This window comes from Lactuca serriola, chromosome 2 (genome assembly GCF_051521515.1).
Source record: "Lactuca serriola cultivar US96UC23 chromosome 2, Lser_US96UC23_V15, whole genome shotgun sequence".
Taxonomy (NCBI): domain Eukaryota; kingdom Viridiplantae; phylum Streptophyta; class Magnoliopsida; order Asterales; family Asteraceae; genus Lactuca; species Lactuca serriola.
This window is the reverse complement of record NC_136409.1, coordinates 69,184,199-69,209,041: the sequence shown is the minus strand read 5'-3', so window position 1 is coordinate 69,209,041 and position 24,843 is coordinate 69,184,199. Positions and strand designations below refer to the sequence as shown.

Genomic DNA, 24,843 nt, shown 5'->3' with positions numbered 1-24,843 from the left:
AAACCTGGTGAGTACATAGGGTTCTCAACCCACAATAATATAATTATTACATTTAATCATCAAACAGTTAACCCAATTAACCATCCCCATTATCTTCTTTACTCTTAAGGGTCTACCCTAAGAATCAGCTGTTTCTCATTCATTCATTCCTAAGAATTATCCTAAGGAATATGTATGAAGTCCATCGTTGTCAATGACACAGCTGTCAAGCACAACTGCTAGTTCTATCACTTAGGCGCAGCTGCCAGAATTGTAACATTCTATATGAGGCGCAACTGCCAGTATCGCCCTTCGAGCACAGCTGCTAAGGTTATCTCGTTTATTGACAGTGTTGTTTGCGAGATTCCACTTGCAATACATGTCAATGGGTTTTTAGAGTACACCGGTGAACACATCGTTCACAACACCTACATGTTCCGAGCCTGCTAGTGTTCCACTGGAACAAGGATTCTCACATCGTCCACCTCTCACCCTTACCTCATGGTCTATATAACCTCTCAACTCATCATCCAACTCATATTTCATCTACCCATGTTTTACCCAACATATTATGTAGATATATATATATATATATATATATATATATATATATATATATATACAGTTTAAATAATATAAAATGTGTACAAAATCGTTCATCCAACATAGATAGCAAGCATACAGATAATATGCACATATAGCACGTAATTTATATAAAATACTTAATATCTACGTGTAAGATGAAATGGACCATGCACTCACCTAATGAGGTGGTGACTCGGCACTTGGACAACACTTCGTTATTGTTAAAACAAATTCCCTCGGACAAAACCTGTATCATTACCACTAGAGTTTAGTCTAATATTCATCAAGACTAATTAATATTCTAGCTATTATTACTATTATATAAGCATTAAACAATACTTATATAACCCATAATAATAGCCCAAGTACTTATTATAAGTTCCCAACAACATTACTATATTAGAACATAAGCTATACTAAAGATAGGTTAGGCGTAGCTCACTTACAGCGAATTTTTCTCAAAATCGGGCTCCACTGGAGCAGCGTTCCCGAGCCGAAAGGCTCCTCTTCTTAGAGTCGTCGGGCGCTCTGGAGCTTCCACCTTGTGCTAGGGAGGTTCCTAGGCTTTTCGGGGGGTTTCAGGGGCTAGAGAAAGGTTCTGGAGAGAGAGAGGAAGAATTAAGAAGGTGTGAGAATGAATGGAGGCCTCACCACTTATTTATAGGGGCTGGAGGAAGGTTCACATCGTGAATTTTTGATATTCACGTCGTGAGCCAGGGTGGCTACAGCCGGCCACAGCCTGGTGCTGACATGTGGCATCGCACACCGGGTGAAAATCAACTGATTTCCAAAAATTCATAACTTTTGCATACGAGCTCCGTTTTCGACGTTATTTATATCCACGCGTGGGAAAAAACAAGATCTAAAACTTTCATTTAGACTCCGTTGGCTAATTCTTGACCAATCTTAAATTTAACTATAGGAGGAGAGTAGACTGTTAAATAACAGCGAAGAATTCGTAACTTCTTCGTACGGACTCCATTTTCGTCTGTCTTTTTATCGTTGAGTTCCTATTAATGAGATCTTCAATTCTCATTTAGGTCGCATAGGCCAAAAACCGCTCGATCTAAAATTCGAAAAATCATAACTTCCTCATACGAAGTCAGATTTGGGCGTTCTTTTTATAGACGCTCTCGTTTTAACGTATACAAGCAACCGTGGTTTAGATTACTAAGGCCAAAAAGTCTTCTATCGTAAATTCATTATTTTGCATTTCCCGGTGTCGTGCCGGCTTTATCGAAAAACTTCGACTGGTCATAACTTCTTCGTTATAACTCGGATTTCAGTGTTCTTTATATGTAAGGAATCCTTGAGACATATTCTGCAACTTGGTTAAGATTATTTATTCTAGATAATCTTTTGTCGAAAAGTCGTTTTCGACCCTTATTATCTCTAAATTGACTATTCTTGGATCTACGGGAGTTACAGTATATACTCAAGTTAGGAAAAATGCTTGGCTGCCAAAAGATCCCCTTGGACTTGGACTTGAACTAATGACACCGAGACTGACTGTAAACTACTTTGACTGGTGTAAGTGGTTTGAAACATGTAATAAATATGGGTAAATATTAGGGAAATTTTAGAAAATATTTTTTCGAAAAAGATTGTTGTTAGTCAACAAATAGCTGGAGCCGGTCATTATTGCTTTGTAAAATGAAAATGATTGAGCATGTTTTTTATCACATATTTTCACACGAGTAAGACCATAATTTGTTCCATGTGCTAACCTAATATCTATAAAAGTGAACAAGTGTTGTAACTTTTGATTTTGTTGAGTTGTGTTAAGGAGTGACTAAAAATCTTGTTTTAAATGTTATATATTGTTGTGGGGTTAATGCCAAGTTATATCAAGGCACGACAGGTACACTTTCGAATGTATGACAAAGTGAGGTTGATTGGATTGAATCTTGTTTGCTTTGTTTTGTTTATTGCATTGATGTAAAAAAATATTTGAAGCTTTGTTAATCTTTTTGTACATATGTTATTTTCTTTAGTTTTTCTTTTATTGCATGCATTCACTCATAATTCCCTTTAGGTCCTTTTCATTCCTTCAGTTCTTTTCATATTAGTTTCTTTTTAGTCATCTATCATCTTCTCTAGGGTGATTCTTAATTTAGTTCTTTCTTGAGGACAAGAAAGGTCTAAGCTTGGGGAGGTTTGATAGGTGCATTTTATGTACCTATTCTGCATGTTTATTTTCATCCTTTCACAACATTCTACTTCATAATTCTTGCATTTAGTTAATTATTTGGGCAATGGCATATTTCATTAAGAATGTCTGGTATTTCACTATTGTTTGATTTATTTTGCAGCATTATGGAGTATGGAGCATGGAGCTTTAGAGCATGAAAATAAGATGTACCGGGCATTCCATGGAAGAAAACATGAAGACATAACCTGAGTCATTGTTGCATTATCATCATAGCAGATGACTACGTTTGAAACACAGTTCATGTCACACCGACACGCGTCATGTTTGTCCTTTCTGATCTTATATTTGAGCAACATGACTCATGGTGAAGTTAGACTGAAGATGGAGCCAACAGTGAACACTTATTGGACTTTTAGCAAAAGGCATGGTCCATGCCAAAAACACATGGTCAAAACAAATTGTCATTCCAAAAACACATAGGCAAAAGGCATGACCATGTTAAAAACGCATGGTCTTATGGAAAGCACGTGAGCTATATTAAAACAAGGGGGGACGTCGCCATTTCATGGGGAGACAGTTTTTGGAGAACTTCTGGCGCTCTTGGGCAATTTTGGGAGATTTCTTGGAGCTTTTGAGAAGAACAAATCATTGCAAACACTTTTGAGTTCATTTTAGTAAGCATAAACATTTCAATTTCATCTTTATTCTTGTTAGATTTGTTGTTAGCCATGTGTGGCTAATAAACCCTAGTTTCTAATTCTTGTTCAAAACATGTTGATTGCTTGACTTGAAGCATATGATTTGATGTTTGATTTGTGATTCTATTCTATTGATTATGTTTTTGCTTAAACTAGAATCCTTGAATTTGATTTGTGTTTGATTGGTCATTTTCTTGAATTGAATTTTTGTGCAGTTAATTAACTTTTAGGGCACCTAATCGTTCTATAAAGTTAATAATTTGTAACAAACAATAAGTTTTCTTATTGTAAAACATATGTCACATGTTTTCACACTTCCGAGTGTATGAGAAGAAAGGAACATTGTTGGGAAGCTTGTACAAAACTTAATGCAGTTTTTTAATACAATCTAAGAGCGTGTTTATGTTGAATTAATAAAGCTAGGTCTAGTCAAAGAGCGTGTTTTGTTAGATAATTTGACAAGCAAGAGGTATTAGAGCATGTTAATATCTTTCAGTACCAACTTAGAATAGTAATCATGAATTACATTAAGTCATAATCAAGTTGAACAACAACATTGAGAACTAGAACTAGAACCATTCAATCAAATTGTTTACAAGTTTATTTCATTTTGCGCATGCTTTTAAAGTAGATTGTTATTTTATTATTTTACTTTTGCAAACAAAACCCCTTTTGTGACCAAAGTACCTTGCGCAAAGAGGTATAGACTTTTATCCCGTGTCTTTGTGGTTCGACCCTGCTTGCCTTGTACTACTTTTAGTGCATTAAAGTAGTGTATTTGGATTTGTTGTACCCCTATTATTTCTTGGATTTGACACGCCTAACAACAAGGTTGTACCGGGTCTATTTCACCCCTCGGGTCTATTTCACCCCCTAAGTCTATTTCAACTCAATCGGTATTTTTCAACTGTATGGGTCTATTTCACCTCACATACATATAGAAAACAGGCATGCGACAGGAGTCATACAGACTACAAGCACATACAATCCCTAGTGTCGTATAGTATAGTGAGCAATCTCACCTTGATCCGCTGATAATCAAATAGATGCTCGGACTACTGGACCGGAGAATCCCCACGCTAACCAATCAAATACAACCTTAATTAATAATTAGGTCATAAACCATAATTGGGACTTTAATTTAGTAACCCTGACTCCTAGGGTAAAAGACCATTTTACCATTTCCCTTAATTTCCCCAATTAATCGTGGCCCAAAATTAAAGGCACTTAAAGCCTAAAAATGGCCCAAATCCATAAAGGCTTAAGGCTTAATAATGATCCAACTCAATAAGACTTTTAGCCCACAAGATCCCAAAAGCTAGAGTCCAAAAGTGGCCCAAAACCAAAAAGCCCAAAATGGCCGCTAATGTGTACGCTTAACGTACTACTTGGGTACGCCCAACATACAACTCTGGGACCAAAGAGTTACGGGGCCTTAGCTGCGTACGCTGGAGTATGCGGGATGTATGCCCTAGCTTGACAATACTTCATTAAACACTTAATGCTTTAAGTTCAAATGTCTATTTTTCAGATCCATACATTGGGGAATGTCTTAAACGATACAGTTACTAACTTGATGCCTTTGCATAGCTCAAAGAGACTCAAACCCTGGATTTAGCATTATACTTTTACCAAATGAGCATTAACCCATGCATGGTTGATCTTCAACCATCAAGATGCAAACTTTATGGACTAAGGACTTCAGAAACATCAAGAAGAGCAACTCAAAACTTTTGGAGTGACAAATCCTCACTAGACCTTATATATGGGACCAAAATATGACTCCACTAGATCTAGATCTAAGCATAGAATAAACAAGGTCAAGACTTTATACCTCTATAAAGCTAAGGAATGTGAGTAAACTCTAGATCTACAAGCTCCAACTTGATTCATGCTCCTTCACCAAGGTTATTCCTTTTCAAGATTCACCAAATACCCATCAAAACACACACACAAGGATAAAATCTCTTTAAATGAGTTAAGGTTTCACAATGAGGTTTAAAGGGGCAATGGAGGTTGGTAATGAGAGAATCGTGGCGCATAAGGTTGTTTAAATGTGGTCCAAACCCTAAAAATTGGGGTTTGACCCCTGGCCACGTACGCCCAACGTACTCACACAACCTCTAATTTTCATGTAATGCCATAAAGAACCAAATTGCAAACAATTTTCATCTTAAGGGCCAAAATGTAAAATACCTTAAATCGAGTGTTAAAACTAAAGAGAAAACATTAGAAATTTGGTCCTCATAAATCGAAGTTGTTGGTTGAACATCAATCTTCGATAATCTATCATGAAAACTCATTAGTGAGCTCTCAATGCTTCCGAAAACATTCTCATCAGATTATTTCTTCTAGTTCAACCCCACAACATAATCCTTATTGAAAGCACGGATATGTTCAACCAATGTTCTTGTAGCGTCAAGAAGAACCTCAACATTGTGTTAAATTCCAAGATAAAATTTACCAATCTTCTTGACTTCCTTTGTAACCAAAATCAACCAATTCTTGAATCTTTAAAACAATGGACTCCTTCGAAGAGGTCACCGTCTTCTTAAATATATCATGTCTCTCCCAAGAAACATTTTAAATTTCCATAATATCAAACTTGTAAGAAGTCATGTTGTTCGTAAGATGAGTCTCCAACCGTGTAACTACATTGGTGATAAGAGTCTTTGTCTTTATTTCTTGAGACTTTAAAAGAAACTCAACATCTTCTTTACTCACATAAGAAGTGGTAAAAATAAAAGAGTCATTCAGTTGTTCAACTTAGAGGTAAGAATCTTTTATTGCTTCCTAAACATGATTGCATGATCTTCAACATCTTCTTCTTCAGGACCAGAATCCAATTCAGCAAACTCAATCCTTTCATCTTCCTCAATATTCATGATATCCTGATCAATAGATTGAGAAGAGAATAACGCAACAATATGTTGTGTCAAGATACCTTTAAAAGTAGGAGAATTAAGAGGAATTGTTGTATGAAGAATTATCAAAGTTGGTTGTTGTGATGAAGGTAGTGGTAGAACAATTGAAGAATCTGGAATAGAAGTCGAAGGATTCTCACCCATGTTAACATTTGACTCCTTATTAGATAAGATCTCATGGATGTTCGAAGACCTAACTTCCTCTACATTGGACTTAGTAATAGGACCTTCGGGTAGAATAACAATTGTTGACTCAGGAAATAAAGTCAAAATTGTTTCACGATTTACGATGTTTGTATCCATATTAGATGTGTGTACAGTGACATCTGGGTTGCTTGTCTCCTCGATATTTGGTTTAACAGAGGCATCCTTTCATGGTGAAACATGTTGTGTTTGATCTTCAGTATCAGTTGCCTCATCATCCATCTCTACTTTGACCTCATCTTCATTAATAATCTTCTTTTTAGGTTGTGTTGTGATAAGTTGTTCTTTGATAGTTTGAGCTCTTATCTTCGAAAACCTTTTCAGTAAGCCCAAAGCCTTTTGCTTCTTTTTTTGTTGCTCCACATCATTAGGATCCTCCTTAATTAGAACACCCTTAGTCTTCGACTTAGACTTCTTCGTTCCTTTGACAACTTTCTCAAAAACTTTTTTTAATAACAGGTGCTTTAGGCTTGGATTGTGCTTTCTTCTTAACAACAACAACATTTGGATCTTGAGTTATGTCTGATTTAACTCGAAATGTCACCTTCTTAGGAGTAGAAGCATAAGGAACGGGATGCAAAGATGCTTTGTATTGAATTAACAATTGATATGACTTAGACACTAGTCGAAGCATTGCATTTGGAATTCGACCAACTGATGGAAATGCAATAGGATCATCTACTGCAGTCTTAGGAATTTAAAGATGTGAAAATTAAGCAACTTAAACTCCTTTAAGAATCAAAATTACTGCTTGACTGTAAGCGTCATGCATAATTAAACTCCAAAAGCGAGCACTAGCAATCTCAGTTGACTTCTTCGAATGCTTTATATAGGTTGTGAATTCGTCCCATAACAGCGAGGCATAATAAACTTTTAAACCATAGTATAAACCAGCCATTATAGAATAAAATTGAAGTTTAGCTTTATTAATACCCGAACTTCTTCCCATCAAACATCGAAGAGTAACCCCAAAGAAGAAATTCCAGATGATGAGAATAGCAGACTTCTTAAAGATGCTAACAATAGAAATTGGAGGAATATACCCCATTCATTCATCATTTAAAGTACATGATCACACGAAGGAACTTCAAACGTACCCTCAGATGGCAATTGAAGGATATGTACAAACTGATTCTTTAGTAAACGTTTTTTTCCTTTTGATTCCATCTGAAACGTAACAACTTCAATATTCTTGTTGTATACAGTTGTTGAACATGCAAGTAATAACCAGTGCATTGGAATTGCAAAAGAAGACGATAAAGCATGAGCAAGAGCTGAATCGTTCAAGCATTGAACGAGCATCTTCAATTCTTCAGGATACATCGACAAAGTTGGGATTAAACCAAACATTGTTCGATTGAATGTTCATTTGAGGAACATAAAATTCCTCGTTGGTAGTGTTGAAGTGATCGACAGTAGTTTGAGCAACTGACAAGCTATAAGGTCTGTGGTTCTATTCATGAATTTGATTAATAGGATTTATAGTTTTTGTTTCATAAGTATGTTGCTATTAATTGAGAAAAGGCATAAATCCATTAGGTTGCATGTACCCTTAAATGTTAAGTGAAATTCTGCATGTACATATTTTTTGTAACCTAAAAAGACCAACACTAACGAACTTCCAATTTTAAATATTGTGTTATGCGATAACAACGGGTATTTGTTACCATCAATAAGAGAAACCAATATATGTTATTTACTATCTTTGATGACGTTGCCAGAAAAAGCTACCCAAAACCCGTCCTTTGATGACCCCCTCACCTATCGTTCCAAGAACTTTGACTTCACCTATTTACAAAAGAAATGATAAATGGTTGATTTCTTCAGTGGTATTGCAAGCATAAACAACTCTCCTTTAAAATCAAGCATTTCCTCAATGATTTCTTCTTCAGTGGAAGGGGTTTGTTTAACTGAAGCTTTTTGCTCTTAATTATTTGAAACGCCTGGTGAAGAGAGGTAGTGTGTAAAATTTCATCCCTCAACCCTTATTTATTTCATATATGGGTCTGGTATGTAGATCCCTTTGTAAAGTTACTCGAAAAAACACATACCTTGTGGTCAAACCTGTGGTCCAAACACTTCTGGTGGTCAAACGTAAGTAGTCATGGTGATGGTTCAGAGAAGAAGATACATATTTGATGAGGATGGGTTTGTGAAAGAAATTGGAGGGAAGTAGGAGGGGCTATTCCTTCTTTTTCCGGTGATGGAAAAAAAAGTTAAGGTTATATGTATCAGTTTCAAAAGGGTTGGCTGGGGTGTTTGTAGGGCCCATTTTTTTTTTTTTTCTTTCTAAATAATAAATGAAAAAAAAATAATAAGAAAATCAAAAATAAACTAGAAATGATAATATAATCATTTTAGGTTTGAGAGGGACTACAATTGCAACAAAACCAAAATATATGAACCGTTTGGAATTCAAAAAAAGAAATAATAAAAAGAACTAGGGATCGAACTCTCAATTTTTACAAACCACAGGTACCATTTTAGTAACTTTTTGTTTAAAAAGAAACAGGAGTAAGTTTTTTCAAACGTCCAGTCTCTCCTCTCACACTCCCATTTCCCCAAATCTGAAAATTAGAATCCTGAATCGCTGCGTCGCCATCCCCGAATTTTCATAGCGTCTTTTTCCTCTGCTTGCTTCGCCATTCTCCATGGATGCAGTATCGTCTCCATGCCCTTCTACCCCTCAATGGAACTACGACAGACCTTTCCTCACCGGCCAATTTCACCAGGTTTCTCTTCTTTCTGTATATATTTACGTATGTGTATGAATGCTCGGAGACATAATTATCTCGATAATGTAATACCAAACCGCCTACCCTTTTGTGAATGTAGCTTATCTTGTTCAAAATTTGGTTTTGTTGGAAACTGGTGTATAAATTTATGCTTGTTCGATGCAGGACTCAAAGGGGCATTCAGTGGATATAGGGTACTTCACCTTTTCCCTGGACTGATATTGAGTTTATTCATGTTTCTATGCGTGTAATTGCTGTTATTAAAGCGAATTGTTTCTCCTTATACACTTTCTTTGTACAGTTTGGAATCTGAGAAGCCGATAGGTTGCTACAATGCTTCTGTTCAGGTACAGCTACAGATGTTTTTATGCTTTTTAGTGCAATTCTTGGCCTTTTCATTCATAATGTCAAACCAGTGTCAATTTTGAAACCTAGAAACAAATTACTATAGAATATTATGTTAAAGTAAAGATAATTGAAGATTTTGTGATAATGTTTCAACACATGCAGGAACTGATTGTAATTGATGATCTTCTATCTGCTTTAGTTGGGATTGAAGGACGATATATTTCTATCAATAGAGTTGGAGGGAATGATGACTCTTTTATCTTCAATGTTGATGGATCTATGGATTTGGCACTTCAGGTAAGAATCTTCACAGATACAGTTATACATACACTGATACACAGATTCACATATGTGTGTATCTATAACTTCATGGAACTCTTTTCACTTTTGGGAAATAAACATTGCAAGAAAATGCAGGAATCATCGAAAAGAATATTCCCTTTATGCAAGAGCTATTTGATTATCAATCAGTTTGTGGAATCAAGATCACAGTTCAAGTCTGGATTAGTTAATCATGCCTTTGCTGCTGCACTAAGGGCCCTCCTTTTGGTGAGTTATTTATGTTCAATGATGCCTATTAGATGATGGTTTTTACTGCATATAGTTATAAATAATGTTATTCAATAGGAATTATTGACTATGTAAGACCAATATATCAATATAACACATTTTAGTCATTTAGTGTCAAGGTTCCATGAATTTGCTATTTTGCTATATAATAATAAATAATTATTTTTTTCAGGATTATCAAGCCATGGTGGCACAGCTTGAACATCAATTTCGACTAGGAAGACTCTCAATACAAGGATTATGGTTCTATTGCCAGGTAATTTCATTTCTTATAAACTTAATTTTTTGTTTATATATATATTTACAAATTAAGATGAGTATCTTCTTTTTTGGTTTCATGATTAATATTTGTTGCCTTTTAATATATTTGCAGCCAATGATGGGATCAATGCAAGCATTATCAACAGTAATAAGAAAGGCATCAGCAAGTAATTTTGTGGGATCAGCAGTTCTTAACCTTTTACAAAGTCAGGTAATTATGTCAATAAACTAAAATAAAATATGTTATATGCTATTTATTTATTTATTAATATATTTTTTTTAAAATTCAAACAGGCCAAGATAATGGCTGGAAACTACTTGGTGAGATCATTGCTTGAGAAGATGATAGAGTCTGCAAATTCTGCTTATCTTGGCATACTTGAAAGGTATATATAAAGTCACAACACCCAATAATATATACTCCAAAAAGTACTATTTTACCCCTTTACCAATATAGAAAGTATGTTGCTATTTTCTGCAATTTTCACATAACATACTCAATATTATTGTCCATATATATATATTTGCATATATGCAGGTGGGTGTATGAAGGAGTTATTGATGATCCTCATGATGAGTTCTTCATTGCTGAAAACAAATCTCTCCAAAAAGTACTATTTATTTTTACCCCTCCTACAGATTTTCCCAAAAAGTACAAACATGCTAAAAAGTAGGATTTTACCCCTGCTGCTGTAGGAGAGTCTGACTGAAGATTATGATGCTATGTATTGGAGACAAAGATACAGTCTGAAAGATGATATTCCTTCTTTCCTTGCAAATTCAGCTGAAACCATTTTAACAACAGGGAAATCTTTGAATGTCATGAGAGAATGTGGCCACACTGTTCAGGTCTTGTTTCTTTTTTCTGTATCTTTCAATTAATTGCATTTTTCGTCCCTTTGGTTTGTTGTTTCTTACAAGTGTGGTCCAATAGTTTGATTTTAACCTTTTGGTCCTTAAAACGTTGTTTTGTCAATGCTTTAGGGATCCAGAATTCAAAAAATCAAACTAATGGACCATATTTTTGAAATTTAACTAACCACAGGGATGAAAAATGTAATTTACTCATATTAGTGCTATTATTAGAGGGTTTTATACATGTGTATAAATAATATAGGTGCCTGCATTGGAGAATTCAAAATTGATGAACTTTGGGTCGAATGATCACTATCTTGAATGCATTAAATCTGCTTATGATTTTGCAAGTGGCGAATTACTAAATCTCATGAAGGACAAGGTGGGGTTTATTGTTATTATTATTATTATTTTTTTAAAATCTTATTTCTAATGGCTGTGCTTTTTAGTTCTTTTAACAATATTTAGTGACCTGTTATTCTTTTGAATGTTGACAGTATGACCTCATTGGAAAGCTGCGTTCTATTAAGCATTATCTTCTTCTGGATCAGGTTAAATTTTGATTGATGGTTTTTGTAGTGTAAATTTTTTGAATTGTAATCTGTAATTAAATTTGATATTTGATTTGTTTGAGTTACAGGGTGATTTCTTGGTTCATTTTATGGATATTGCACGTGATGAACTTGATAAAACACCAAATGAGATCTCTGTTGAGAAGCTTCAGGTCTTTCTCCATTTACCTCATATTATCTGACTAAAAAAAACTCAAGAGTATATTTCGGGCAATTATTGTGATTACACCACTGATACTTTTTTCTTTCCAATAAAACATTAAAAGTTAAGACATTTTCCCAAACTAACCATTCTAAATCTCCAAATCAACCATTTTTGACCTATTATATCAGGTCAAAATGGTTAAATTGGAAATATGTCTGAAACTTTAATGGTTTTTTTGATTGGATAAAAAATAAAGTAGAAATGGTTAGTTAAACTGCAAAATTGCCCAAAATATAATGCTGTTTCTGTAATTTGCCCTTATTTGTATCATCCATATGTATAGTTAGGGATAAAAGTTATCCATATATAAGAATTATCGTTTCTCACTCTCTTTTTACCCATTAACTTATATCTGAGAAAATAAATGACATTTGTAAACAGATGATTTATGGAAAAATAAAGAGTTTGATGCTATAAATATAATACACAAATAAATGAAAATGAAAGTACAATGCTATTTTTTTTTTTTTGCAAATTAACTTTATAATTTATTTGAGTTTAATTTTCAGTCTCTGTTGGACCTTGCACTGCGTTCGACAGCAGCAGCAGCAGATCCTTTGCATGAAGATGTCACATGTTCTGTGGTCAGTTTTCATTTATTCCTATCACAACATAATATTCTACTTTCAGAAATAATTAATTAATTAATTAATATTTTATTTAATATTATGCCTTTTTCAGGACACAGGTTCTTTGTTAAAAAGGCTGAGCATCCTGAAAGATCTTCAAACAGGTGGAGGTGGTGGTGGTGGTGAGTCAGTTTCAGAGGCTGATGTTTTAGAAGAAGAGCCCTTGATCACTGGTATGGAAACCTTCTCTGTTAATTACAAGGTAATTATCATTATCAACACTCCTTTAACATTTTCTTTCTTTCTTTCATTTTATGCAAGAAATAGCAACCTACTTTCATTCATTCGTTTATTATTTATTTATAACATCTTAATATCATCTATTCCTATTACAACATTCTACTTTGAAAAAATCCATTTAGTTAGTTATATCAATGTCATTCAAATACAAATCATTTTAGTCATTTTTCTTTAAAAAAAGTTGTATAATGTGAGCTTTTTATCAAGAAAACCTAAAAAAGTTGAGGATTTATTTGGAAACATTTAGAAGGTTGAGGGTTTTTTTCGGGAAAAAAAAAGACAGTTGAGGGTTTTTTTGGAAAAAAAAAAAAGAAATTTTTTAAGGTCTTTTACATGAAAAAAATAAAGATGAGGTTTAATTTGGAAAAAACACAAAATATAAGGTCTTTTATGAGATTAACCCATAAATGAAACTACTTTACTAATTACCTAATTTTCTATTTTTCTAATTATCAATTAAATGAAAGTAAGTTGTTATTTTTGCTACAGGTTCAATGGCCATTATCCCTTGTGATATCAAGAAAAGCTCTGACAAAATACCAATTAATTTTTCGATTTCTGTTTCATTGCAAACACGTTCACAGACAGCTTTGTGCAGCTTGGCAACTACATCAAGTATGAGACTGAATATCCCTGATATAAATATTTATTAAAAATAAAAATATCTCCTTTTATAGTTTTTGTAATTATAGTTTTCTTGTTGTTGTTGTAGGGTGCACGTGCACGTGATATGCATGGAACTGCAATCTCTACATCATCAATACTATGCAGGAATATGCTTAAATTTATAAATAGCCTTCTACATTATCTAACCTTTGAGGTAAAAGTAAAACCATGTTCTTATGTTTATAAAATAACAATCTACTTACATTTCCTTACCAATAATAAAAATATATAACCTGTAATTTGTATGTAAGCTGCTTACAAAATTTATGTTATTGCTATTAGTTGTGATCAGTATAAAAGTAATTATATTATGTAAAAAGTAAAGTACATTCTACAAGTTTCATGCTATGAGTATGTTGTTATTATCATATTATGGGTGAAGAAATATAAATATATTGCTATTTCCTATTTATTCATTAATCTGATGTTAATGTGGTTATTTATCTCTCTTTAGTTCTTTTGTCAACCAACAAAGGTGGAAGTGATATTATATTATTATAATTGAATAACGTATTCTTTTATCTTGTTTTAGGTTCTTGAACCAAATTGGCATGTTATGCATAATAAACTTGAGAATGCAAAGAGCATAGATGAGGTATATGTTTATTTCTTTTTTGTATTAAAATGTTGTGCTTTGAAAAATCTACCCAATTATGGCAATGTCATACAAATACAAAGCACTATTTACTTCTTTAGTTGGGTTGATTTTTCAAAGTAAAATGTTCTAATAATAAGAAGAAAATTGTACTACAATGCTGTAAAAGAAAAATATAAAAGTAGATTGCTATATTTCACAAATAAATGAAAGTAAGTTGTTAATTTTTTCTTATGTGTGTGCTTCTAATCTTTATACGAAAATAGGTAATTCAATATCATGACTTTTTCATGGAGAAGTGTCTCAAGGAATGTTCACTTCTTTCTCCAATCCTCCTCAAGGTTTTCATCATTCCCTATTCATAATGCTCCCAAATTTGCACATCTAATTTTACGAAATACAATATGGCAAAATAGAGGAATAGAATGGCATGTGAATTTAATATGATTTTCATTAAGCATTATTTCTGTATAAAGTGCTGTCTGGATAACTATTGTTTAAAAAATATTTGAGAAAACGATGACACACTAAGGGAAATGGAAGTAAAAATAAATGAAGTCAAATTGGTAAAAAGTTAGGTTAAAAAGAAACATTGATATGTAAGCTACAACATTAATTAAGGGGCTGTTTCTTTTTGACTTAATGAGGTAAGTACTCTCTGATGTTAAAAACTGATGAATATTCTGATTTTTTTGGAATGTAAGGGTAAAATGGTCATTTGATCAGACAGACATCATTATCTGATCAGTCACTTTACCCATACATGACTTAGTGGGCCCCTACCTAGGTCATGTCTCCATTAAGTGAAAAAGAAATAGAGTTGTATAATATAGAAGGTTTGTGAATTTGTTCTAATAATAATAATAATTAAGTTTTTGGGGGTGAATGCAGAAATTTGAGAAACTGAAACTTGTATGCCTTCAATATGCTTCTGCAACTCAGTGGCTAATGAGCTCCATTGAAGCTCCTGATTCAAACAGTTCCTTTGATGATTTGGATTCATCTTCATTGGAAAATGTAAAGGTTTTGAAGCTAAGAAAGTCTTCCAAAAAACCAAATTCACCCACAGATGAGTCTACAGTCATCGAATGTGTCCTGTAAGATCTTAAAACTATATCCCCGTATTTATCTTTTTCTTTGTATGTATGTATGTATGTATGTATGTGTATGTGTATGTGTATGTGTGATGGAGTGGAGTGATTTTTTGGCAGGAAATTTGAGAGGGAGTTTAGTAGTGAGCTGGAGAGTTTAAGGCCGATATTGAGCAGCAGGGCGCAAGCAGAACCATATTTGACTCATCTTGCACAGTTGATTCTTGGTGTTGGTATGGATCACCACATCTAGATTTTTTTTTCTTGTTGGTTGTTGTTTGTAGTGGTTTTTTTGTATATATATGTTTTGGAATCTGAGTGTTTTTGCTTGCATGATGAACCACTTGTGTAGATTTCATTTCATAGTAGTAAAACATGGATCATCTGGATTTGATTTTAGCCAAACACAATTTGTTTCTTGTTATTAAAATGATATGGAGTTTTTATTGATTGAAAGTATATTTCATGCCTCTTGAAAACCGAATTGTAAAAACCAATCCAGTCGAATTATAATTTGGACGGTTCAGATTGGATTTGAATTTAATTTGTATTATTTGGATTCATGTCTTGAAAACCGAGATCAGTTGGATTCACTTGGTTCCATCTAAACGCGAAGAATATGATTCTTGATTGGTATAGGAACAACTTTTAATAATAACTTCTGTTATCCTCAGCCACCTCCAACTTTTAGCACTTGATAGGATCAGCCCCTTCTGTACTTTATTCTGTAGCCCTCAAGTTCTTTAGATTAACAAGCCAAGAGCTTAAACTTTAGCTTTATGACCAATACAACTACTAAAAGTAAAACCTGCATTAACCAACTTGTAGAAACCTTTCCATGTTGAAAACACAAATAAAATGGACATTTAATCATTGTTAAGATTGCATGACAGGGTAAGTACAACAAATTATATAGTACAAATCAGTTACAGTGGAAGAGAGCCATAAGGAAATTAAGCACAGCTAAAATTTGCAAAATTGGCTGATCAATTGGGATTACAAGTCAGATGGTAGCTGTATGTTATAAGTGAGAAGAATTTTGGGATATTAAGTATAAAGTGTAAGTATCAAATTTATAAAATATTTGGACTTTTACCCATCTTTTGTACTTGTCTCTATGCTTGAACAAGACAAATGTTTGGGTACAATTTGGATTGCAAGGGAGGAGAAAATTAGAAGAGTTTATAACTTTATTATTAAGCAAGTTTACCCGTGTTTTGTACTTGCCTCTTATACTTGAACAAGACAAATGTTTGATAATATTTGGATCACAAGGGAGGAGAAAGTTTATTATATTAAGCAAGAGCCAAGAGGAGGAATGATCTGACTGATACAACATATCTAATCTATATATATACACCAACCAACACACTCAAATAACTAATTAATTAACACCACTCATCATTTAGTCTGACATTAGTTACTTCCCACGGTGCTCCCCGTCTAACCATTTCTTTATTTAGCCCCTTGCAATCATAGAACTCCAAATGTCGGATAAATGACATGTTGGTTAACCACATGGGGAGTTCTCGCATTTTGAAATTAATTATTTTTAACACAGTCAGTGAAGTGAGGTGTTGTATTTCTTCTGGTATTGACTCCCAATGATCCCAACCTCTCAGTTCCAAGTAGTAAAGGTGGTTCCTTAACTTCTCAATGCCTTGGAGACTTGGAAAAGAATCGAGCTCCTTCGAGAACGGACCAAGTTCCAACTCATTTAAGAAGGCAAAACAGTCGAACATTTTCTGAGGCAAGTCAGTCAGTTTCTTGCAATGGATAATTTGCAAAGTCTTCAAAGATTGACACTGGTTGGGCAAATTGGCTATTTCTGAAAGACTAGGACAATATTTGATAAATAATTTTTTAAGAGATGTGAGGCCTTGTATGCTCTTAATGGACTACAGACCTGTGCAATATGATATAATTAAGGAAACAAGAGGATGGAGATAACATTCATCTATGAGAATAATCTTTGGGCAATCATAAATCTCCAAGCTCTGGAGGACAGGGGATATCATTTTTGAGCTGTTGGGTGCTCCATCTATCCACTTTTCCAGTCTTTTCATAGAAAATAGTTGGAGCGATCTCAATGATGGAGACAAAGGCTTTGTTGATCCAGTAACATCGGAACTCCTTAAGTATGTCAAGCCGTCCATTTCCCCTAACACAAGATCCCGGAGATGTGGTAGGTGCTCAAGTGTTGGAAGAGAGATGCAGCTACAACAGTCAGATAATCTGATTGACATGAGCTTGTCAAGGGGCACCCATTTCCCTTCTATATCGATTGCCATCTTCGTTACTGATGCCGGGTAATTGTCACCAGAAAAATTGGTTATTCCTAAAAGACTAGGGCAGCTCTGGATAGATAAAGATTCAAGAGATGTGAGGCCTTGTATGCTCTTGATGGACACCAGACCACTGCAGTCTCTAATCATTAAGGAAACAAGAGGATGGGGATGACATTCATCTATGAGAATAATCATTGGGCAATACTTGATTTCCAACTTCTGGAGGACAGGCGATATCATTTTTGAGCTGTTGGGTGCTCCATCTATCCACTTTTCCAGTCTTTTCATATATTTTAGTTGGAGTGATCTCAATGATGGAGACAAAGGCTTGGTTGATCCAGTAACATCGGAACTCCTCCAGCATGTCAAGCTGTCCATATTCCTCAACACAAGATCCCGAAGATGTGGTAGGTGCTCAAGCGTCGGAAGAGAGAGGCAGCTCCAACATCCAGATAATGTGATCTCCACCAGCTTGTCAAGGGGCATCCATTTCCCATCAATATTTACTGCCATCTTCATTACCCATTCTGGAAAATTATCACCAGAAAATCTTGTAATTGTCAATATTTTCAGATCTGCAGGGGGTTGCAAGCCTTCCAGTACTTCATTGTCGTTTCTGTTGGCACCTTCATCATCATCCTCACTCCAACAGAATTCAATATTGTATAAAATTTTCTTTCTAGATAAATCTGCCTTGACAGCATCCTCTTTGCTCCTAACATTTTCTAAATTGGAAATACAGAGCTTTCCAGTAATGTTATTCAAATGGCGTAGCTCTTCAATACCGTGTCCCTTCCTTCTAAGCACCGTGAAGGAAGGCAATTTTCGAAGAGAAATCAATTGTCCCACGATATTGGTGGGTATGTTTTTGTCACACTTGAAATATCGCAGGCTTATCAAATTTCTCATGCTTTCTGGAAACTGCTCAAACCCACCAGGCAACTTCAGAGTTTGCAAGTGGTATAATTTACCAATCGATTCTGGAAGAACATGGATCTTCGAATATGACAAATCCAGATACCTGAGATGCACCAACCCTCCAATTGAATCGTCTAACTTCTCAATACTAAATCCTTTGAGTTTTAGGATGCGTATGCACTTTAATCGTTGAAGTGAAAACTTCTCAATTTCACCGTTGATGAACAATGTATGCAAAGTTCTAACCACTGTATTCCTTTCAATGAACATAGAAACCTTGGCTTTGAATTCGTCATCCTCGTTCTCATCTTGGTAAAAAGCAAGATGTTTAACCTGAGGGATACATGCAATCTCATCATTTGTCTTATCCACCAGACATAAGCTTTCATGTTTCGAAAGTGATAATGAAAGATCATGCACCAGATCATGCATGCTACAACGACTGATGTTACCATACTCGTCCCTTCGAACAGTTTGGAACAACGAATTGCTGACCAAAATTTGAACAATATCATTCCCCACATCCTCCATCTCCTTGTTTCTTTCCTCATCCGCTTGAACCAACCCTAAAGCCATCCAAAGTTGAACCAGTTCTTCCCTTTCCATGAGTGTATCATTTTCAAAGATGGAACAATATGTGAAGCATTGCTTGGCCATAGAATTGGGGAGATTATCAAAGCTCAGTTCCAAACTCTTTTGAACTCTCTCCCTTTCATCTTCTAGATCCCAAACTTTGCTATTTTTGATGGCCAACCACTTCTCAGGGTCACTGTAATTTTGCAACATTCCTCCTATTACATTTAATAGCAAAGGCAAACCACGACACTTTTTGGCAATATCACACCCTATCTCCTCCAACTCAGGTTGTGGTGATTGTCCTGCTAGAAAGGCCCTCTCTTTAAAGATATTCCAACAATAATCATTAAGAAGACCTTTTAAAGAACATGAATTCATCACCATAGTCTTAGTTCCCATGTCAAGTTTCCTGGTAGTGACAAGAATGCTACTTCCAATTTGTGACTTCACATTTATCATAACACTCCTAAAATCTTCCCAATATAACCTCTCTTCGTTCCAAACGTCATCCAGGACTAGCAAATACCTTTTTGAGCCCAACTTCTCTTCAAGACATTCAATTAAATTGACCATAGTTTCCGACTTAGGTTTCTCTCGTGCAAGAGATTCATAAATCTTTGCAAGAAGTGTGTTGATGTCAACCTTAACTGACACACACAACCAAGCTTTAACATCAAAATGTTGCTGGATTTTCGGATTATTGTATACGCACTTAGCCAGAGTGGTCTTCCCTATCCCGGCCATTCCCACAATGGGAACAATCGTAAGCTTTTCTTCTTTTCTTGACTCGGTTAAAAGGTGTATGATGCGCTTTTCATCATCCTCCCTCCCAACAACTTTGAATTCGCCTAAATTTGGATCTGTCTCTCGGTAGGGACGATCTGGAACAACAGGGCCAGGCTGTTCATTCTGTAGTCCCAACTCGTTTGCTTGTTTATTGATTTGAGACAACTTTTCGTTAATGTTTTTGATTTTATGACCCATTTCTCTACGAAATTTAAGCTGTTTAAAGCATGAGAGAGAGGGTACCTTTAATGCCACCCGATCTCGATTCTTCACCTCACGCCTCAACATTTCGTAGTGAACCTCATCCACCACATCATCAGCTTCAGCAACCACATCTTTTAGCTGTTTCAGCCACTCCCTCACACTATGTTTTTGACCTTTCTGATTCTCGGCATCCTGTAACTTGGCACGAATCATTTTCAAGGTCCCTTCAAGTGTGTACAACTTCTCTTTGTAACCCCAAGCAAGGGCGACTTCGTTGGCAGCTATGGATGCTAACTTTTTCAGGATCGCCTCGGCAGCAACAGTAACTAAAGTGTCGGCCATTTTCAATGGTGTGTGTATGTGTGTGTGTGTGTGTGAGAGAGAGAGAGAGAGAGAGAGAGAGAGAGAGAGAGAGAGAAAGGGTGAAATATAAGGTCACATAAATCACAATTCAGATCATCAATATGATACTTTACGGGACAGTGTGGAATATTTGACGAGCAAGAAATGATAAACTTTTAAGAAAGTGGTGTTCCCTCCAACCGAATCACTGATATAATATAATCACTCAAACTTTTGAATGGCATAAACACAGGGGTAAGAATGGAATAAACAGTGTAGATTGGAGTATTTGTCCTTTAACCCAGGGGCAAGAATGGAATAAACAAGGTAGATTGGAGTATTTGTCCTTTGTAATTTCTTTTCCTCAATTTTCATGTTCCTGAACTTTATGTTTCTGCATCCTCAAACTTAGAATACTGCTTTGTTTGCGTTTCATTTATATACTTATTTGCTATTTAAAAAAAAAAAAACAAAAAAAAAACAAAAAAAAACTCAGAACCCAATAAATTGATATGGAGGGCCCATTGTTTAAAATGATTCAAGAGAAAAGATGCTATTACATGATGAATATTAATTATATCTAAAAGAATTCAATATAATATTTGTAATTATATGCTTCATAGAAAACAAATCATATGTAATATTTGGTGCTTATGGTTGGTATTTTTCACTAGTTTTAATTCAAAATTTTGAAATCGATACGAATAGTACTTATAGATATGACCATTTCATGTCAAACCAAATAAGTAAAACTAAGGTATCCTGCTTTTAGCGGCGGGCGGAAGGGTGGTCGGGAATTTCGTTGACATTTTTATCAAAAAAAGAAAAAAACATATCGGGTAATCAATTATAGATTGAAATACACCATTCTAAAATCTAATTTAACAAATCAAAAAAGTATACAAATTGATTGCTAATCATGGCAATCCCATATGTATAGTTAGGAATAAATATATATATATATATATATATATATATATATATATATATATATATATATATATATATATATATATATATATATATATATATAAGAATTATTGTTTCTCTTTCTACCCAATTAAATTCTCTGAAAAAAGGAAAAGAAAAAATAAATAATGACATATTTGTAAACAAATATATGCTTATGTGAAAAATACTCAATTTCCTGACTATCTTTCTGCAAGAGTTTGATGTTATAAATATAAATACACAAATAAATGGAAGTACACTGCATTTTTTTTTTCAAATTTACATTTTTATTTATTTGACTTTAATTTTCCATCTCTGTTGGACCTAGGCCTGACAATCGTGTCGTGTTCGGGTTGGCGGGTCAAAATATGCCAACCCAAACACGACCCATTTAAATATACAGGTCACTGGTTGACGGGTTTGGAACATAAACTCATATATGACCTGCCAACCCATTTATTTATACGGGTTTACAGTTTGGCGGGTTCATGGGTACAAATTTTAGACATTTAAGTCTTAAACATCCAAATGAAAATTAAAAAACATTCATAGAAACATATTATAGACTTAGCCTTATAGGTCACGACTTACGACCTTAGACCATCCACCACAAGTCAAAATGTCAAAACAATCAAATGGTCTATGAATCAATGGTATATATTATATAATACTTATTAAATATTAATACTTGATACATAAATACATTTAAAAATAAAATAGTTTTTTTTATTAAGAATATAAACGGGTTGGCGGGTCAACCCGTTTATTTTTTGAGAAACCCATATATGACCCGTTTAATAAACGGGTTGGCGGGTTAGCGGGTTAGAGGGTTGAAAAACTCAACCCAAACCCATTTATTTCGTGTCGTGTCGCGGGTCGTGTCGAGAATTGCCAGCCCTAGTTGGACCTTGCACTGCATTCAACAAAATCTGCAGCAGGTCCTTTGCATGAAGATGTCACATGTTATGTGGTTTGTGACAGTTATATACTTTCATTTACTCCTTTTACAACATTCTACTTTGAGAATAATTAATATTTTATAATGGGGCATTATGTTATAGTCATTTTTCAGGACATATGTTCTTTGTTAAAAAGATTGAGCATTCCCAAGGATGTTCAAACAGTTGGTGAGGCAATTTCAAAGCCCAATGTTGTAGAAGAGCCCGTGATAACCGGTATGGAAACATTTTCTGTTAATTAAGGGGTAATTAAACACACCTTTTCTTTCTTTCATTAAGTGCAAGAAATAACAACACACTCTCATTGATTTGTTTATTACAACGTCTTACTATCATTTATTCTGATTACAACATTGTATTTTGAAAAATCCACCTACTTATATATAGCAATGTCATTCAAATACAAAGCATTTTCAAAAGTACAATGCTTTTATACACAAAATAAATGAAACCACATTACTATTTCTTGCATTTAAAACTTGTTTGAAGTACGAGATAGAATAATTATATAATTATCAATTTAATGAAAGTAAGTTGTTATTTCTGTTACATGTTCAATGGCCATTATCCCTTGTGACATCAAGAAAAGCTCTGACAAAATATCAATTAATTTTTCGATTTCTATTACATTGCAAACATGTTCACAGGCAGCTTTGTGCAGCTTGGCAACTACATCAAGTATGAGACTAAATATCCCTGATATAAATATTTATTAAAAAATAAAAATATCTCCTTTTAATTTTACTATTTATATTTTTTGTAATTATACTTTTCTTGCTGTTGTAGGGTGCATGTGCATGTGATATGCATGGAACTACAATCTCTACATCATCAATACTATGTAGGAATATGCCTAAATTTATAAATAGCCTTCTTCATTATCTAACATTTGAGGTAAAAGTAAAACAATGTTCGTGAGTTTTTTAAATAACAATGTACTCACATTTCCTTACCAATAATAACAATATATAATTATTATCAGTAAAAAGGTAAGTATGTTATGTAAAAAAATAAAGTATATTGTGTAAGTTTCATGTTATGAGTATGTTGTTATTATGGGTAAAGAAATATAAATATATTGCTATTTCCTATTTATTTATTTATTAATCTGATGTTATTGTGGTTATTTATCTCTCTTTTGTCAACTAACAAAGGTAGAAGTGATATTATATTATTATGATTGAACAAAATATTCTTTTATGTTCTTTTAGGTTCTTGAACCAAATTGGCATGTTATTGTATAACAAACTTAAGAATGCAAAGAGCATAAATGAGGATTGTAACATCCATAAAATTTTTCCAAAAGTTTAAACAATTCAAAATCAACCCAAAAGTATCCATGGTTTACAAAATCATCCAAACATAACTTGATTCATAAATTGTTTTCAAAACATTATTCATCAGAGTGTCCCAGTAACAAAATCACAAGGATGAGGAGCGGTATGGTCACGCCTTTGCCTTGCCACGATCCCCAGATGTACCTAAAACAATAAACTGAAACTGTAAGCCCGAGAGCTTAGTGAGTTAACCCCAAAATACCAATACCACACCGATATACCACATCAATAATAGATAATAACAACATGCATACTGGGCCTTCAACCTGACTGGACTGCCTTACCAGGCCTACAGTCTATCTGGATCTACTCCGAGCTTTCAGTATGATTGGGCCGTTATGTAGGGCCACAATCCATCCAAACCGCTCATTGGGTATGTTGGCCTTCAGCACAAAGCAGGACCGCCTCAACCCAAGCTCCAAACAAATAACTATGTGCACATGATAACATATTCTAACATACAAATCAGATATCATTATTTCACAAATCATCAATCATAGCAATCTTATATATCTGGACTACCGACCTAACCCGGTCACTAGCATACCAATCTATCTAATCATAATAGCATATCACATCCTGTCTATCCTGGTACCAATCTAACAGATCATAATCACATATATAATACTAAAATCATAGTAATAACCTAAGGGGCGGCCTTGGTGCCTTAGACCCTATTGATACAGTGAGGATAACTCACCTCGCTAGCTGCTCGGAAAGATACTGAATACTCCTCCAGATAAAGCTTCAACCACCCCGCCTGTATCCATGAGTAATCCACTCAATAACTACTCAAATTACCAAAATACCCTTGGAAGGTATTATAAATCCCTAGTCAAAGTCAAAGGCAATGGTCAATGGTAAACAGTCCATATTGACCAATTAGCTAAGTGTAGCTTTCCTTTTCATTAAATCCTTACAGATTCAAGGATCACTCGACTCGACTTGTCGAGTTCCTATCAGACTCACCGAGTCACTACGCGACTCAGTGTCTAAAACCCCAAACCAACTCGCCGAGTCATCTCCCAGACTCACCGAGTCCACTCGAGACTAAATCGAACAAAACGCTACTCGACTCGCCGAGTCATCTCCCAGACTCGCCAAGTTCATATGGTTATTCCCATAATTAAATGATATTGAGCTATTCCTTTGATCCAAATAGTAGATCTAGGC

General features: G+C 34.5%; 2 protein-coding genes across 2 annotated transcripts; one reads left to right on the top strand and one right to left on the bottom strand.

Moving 5' to 3' along the window:
- Positions 1–9,066: 9,066 nt before the first annotated feature.
- LOC145086353 (Spc97 / Spc98 family of spindle pole body (SBP) component) lies at positions 9,067–15,768 on the top strand. The gene is made up of 21 exons (XM_079024102.1): positions 9,067–9,274; positions 9,443–9,471; positions 9,579–9,624; positions 9,788–9,922; positions 10,043–10,174; positions 10,368–10,451; positions 10,569–10,667; positions 10,751–10,842; positions 10,995–11,067; positions 11,153–11,305; positions 11,574–11,693; positions 11,809–11,862; positions 11,952–12,035; positions 12,598–12,672; positions 12,770–12,919; positions 13,447–13,572; positions 13,670–13,777; positions 14,156–14,218; positions 14,485–14,559; positions 15,110–15,315; positions 15,430–15,768. Exons 1-21 carry the CDS (start codon positions 9,194–9,196, stop codon positions 15,560–15,562), a joined length of 2,118 nt encoding a protein of 705 aa, XP_078880228.1. The 5' UTR covers positions 9,067–9,193; the 3' UTR covers positions 15,563–15,768.
- An 803-nt stretch (positions 15,769–16,571) lies between these two features.
- Positions 16,572–20,612, bottom strand: LOC145086351 (putative disease resistance protein RGA3). The gene has a single exon (XM_079024101.1). It carries the CDS (start codon positions 20,421–20,423, stop codon positions 17,208–17,210), a length of 3,216 nt encoding a protein of 1,071 aa, XP_078880227.1. The 5' UTR covers positions 20,424–20,612; the 3' UTR covers positions 16,572–17,207.
- Between the last annotated feature and the right edge of the window lie 4,231 nt (positions 20,613–24,843).

What these genes read in the sequence shown, in the direction of transcription:
- LOC145086353 (XM_079024102.1), top strand. Translation starts at nt 9,194, where the DNA reads ATGGATGCAGTATCGTCTCCATGCCCTTCTACCCCTCAATGGAACTAC. An exon ending in CTATGGATTTGGCACTTCAG is followed by an intron (nt 9,923 to 10,042) that starts GTAAGAATCTTC and finishes AAGAAAATGCAG; the next exon opens with GAATCATCGAAAAGAATATT. An exon ending in CCTTCTCTGTTAATTACAAG is followed by an intron (nt 12,920 to 13,446) that starts GTAATTATCATT and finishes TTTTTGCTACAG; the next exon opens with GTTCAATGGCCATTATCCCT.
- LOC145086351 (XM_079024101.1), bottom strand. Translation starts at nt 20,423, where the DNA reads ATGGCCGACACTTTAGTTACTGTTGCTGCCGAGGCGATCCTGAAAAAG.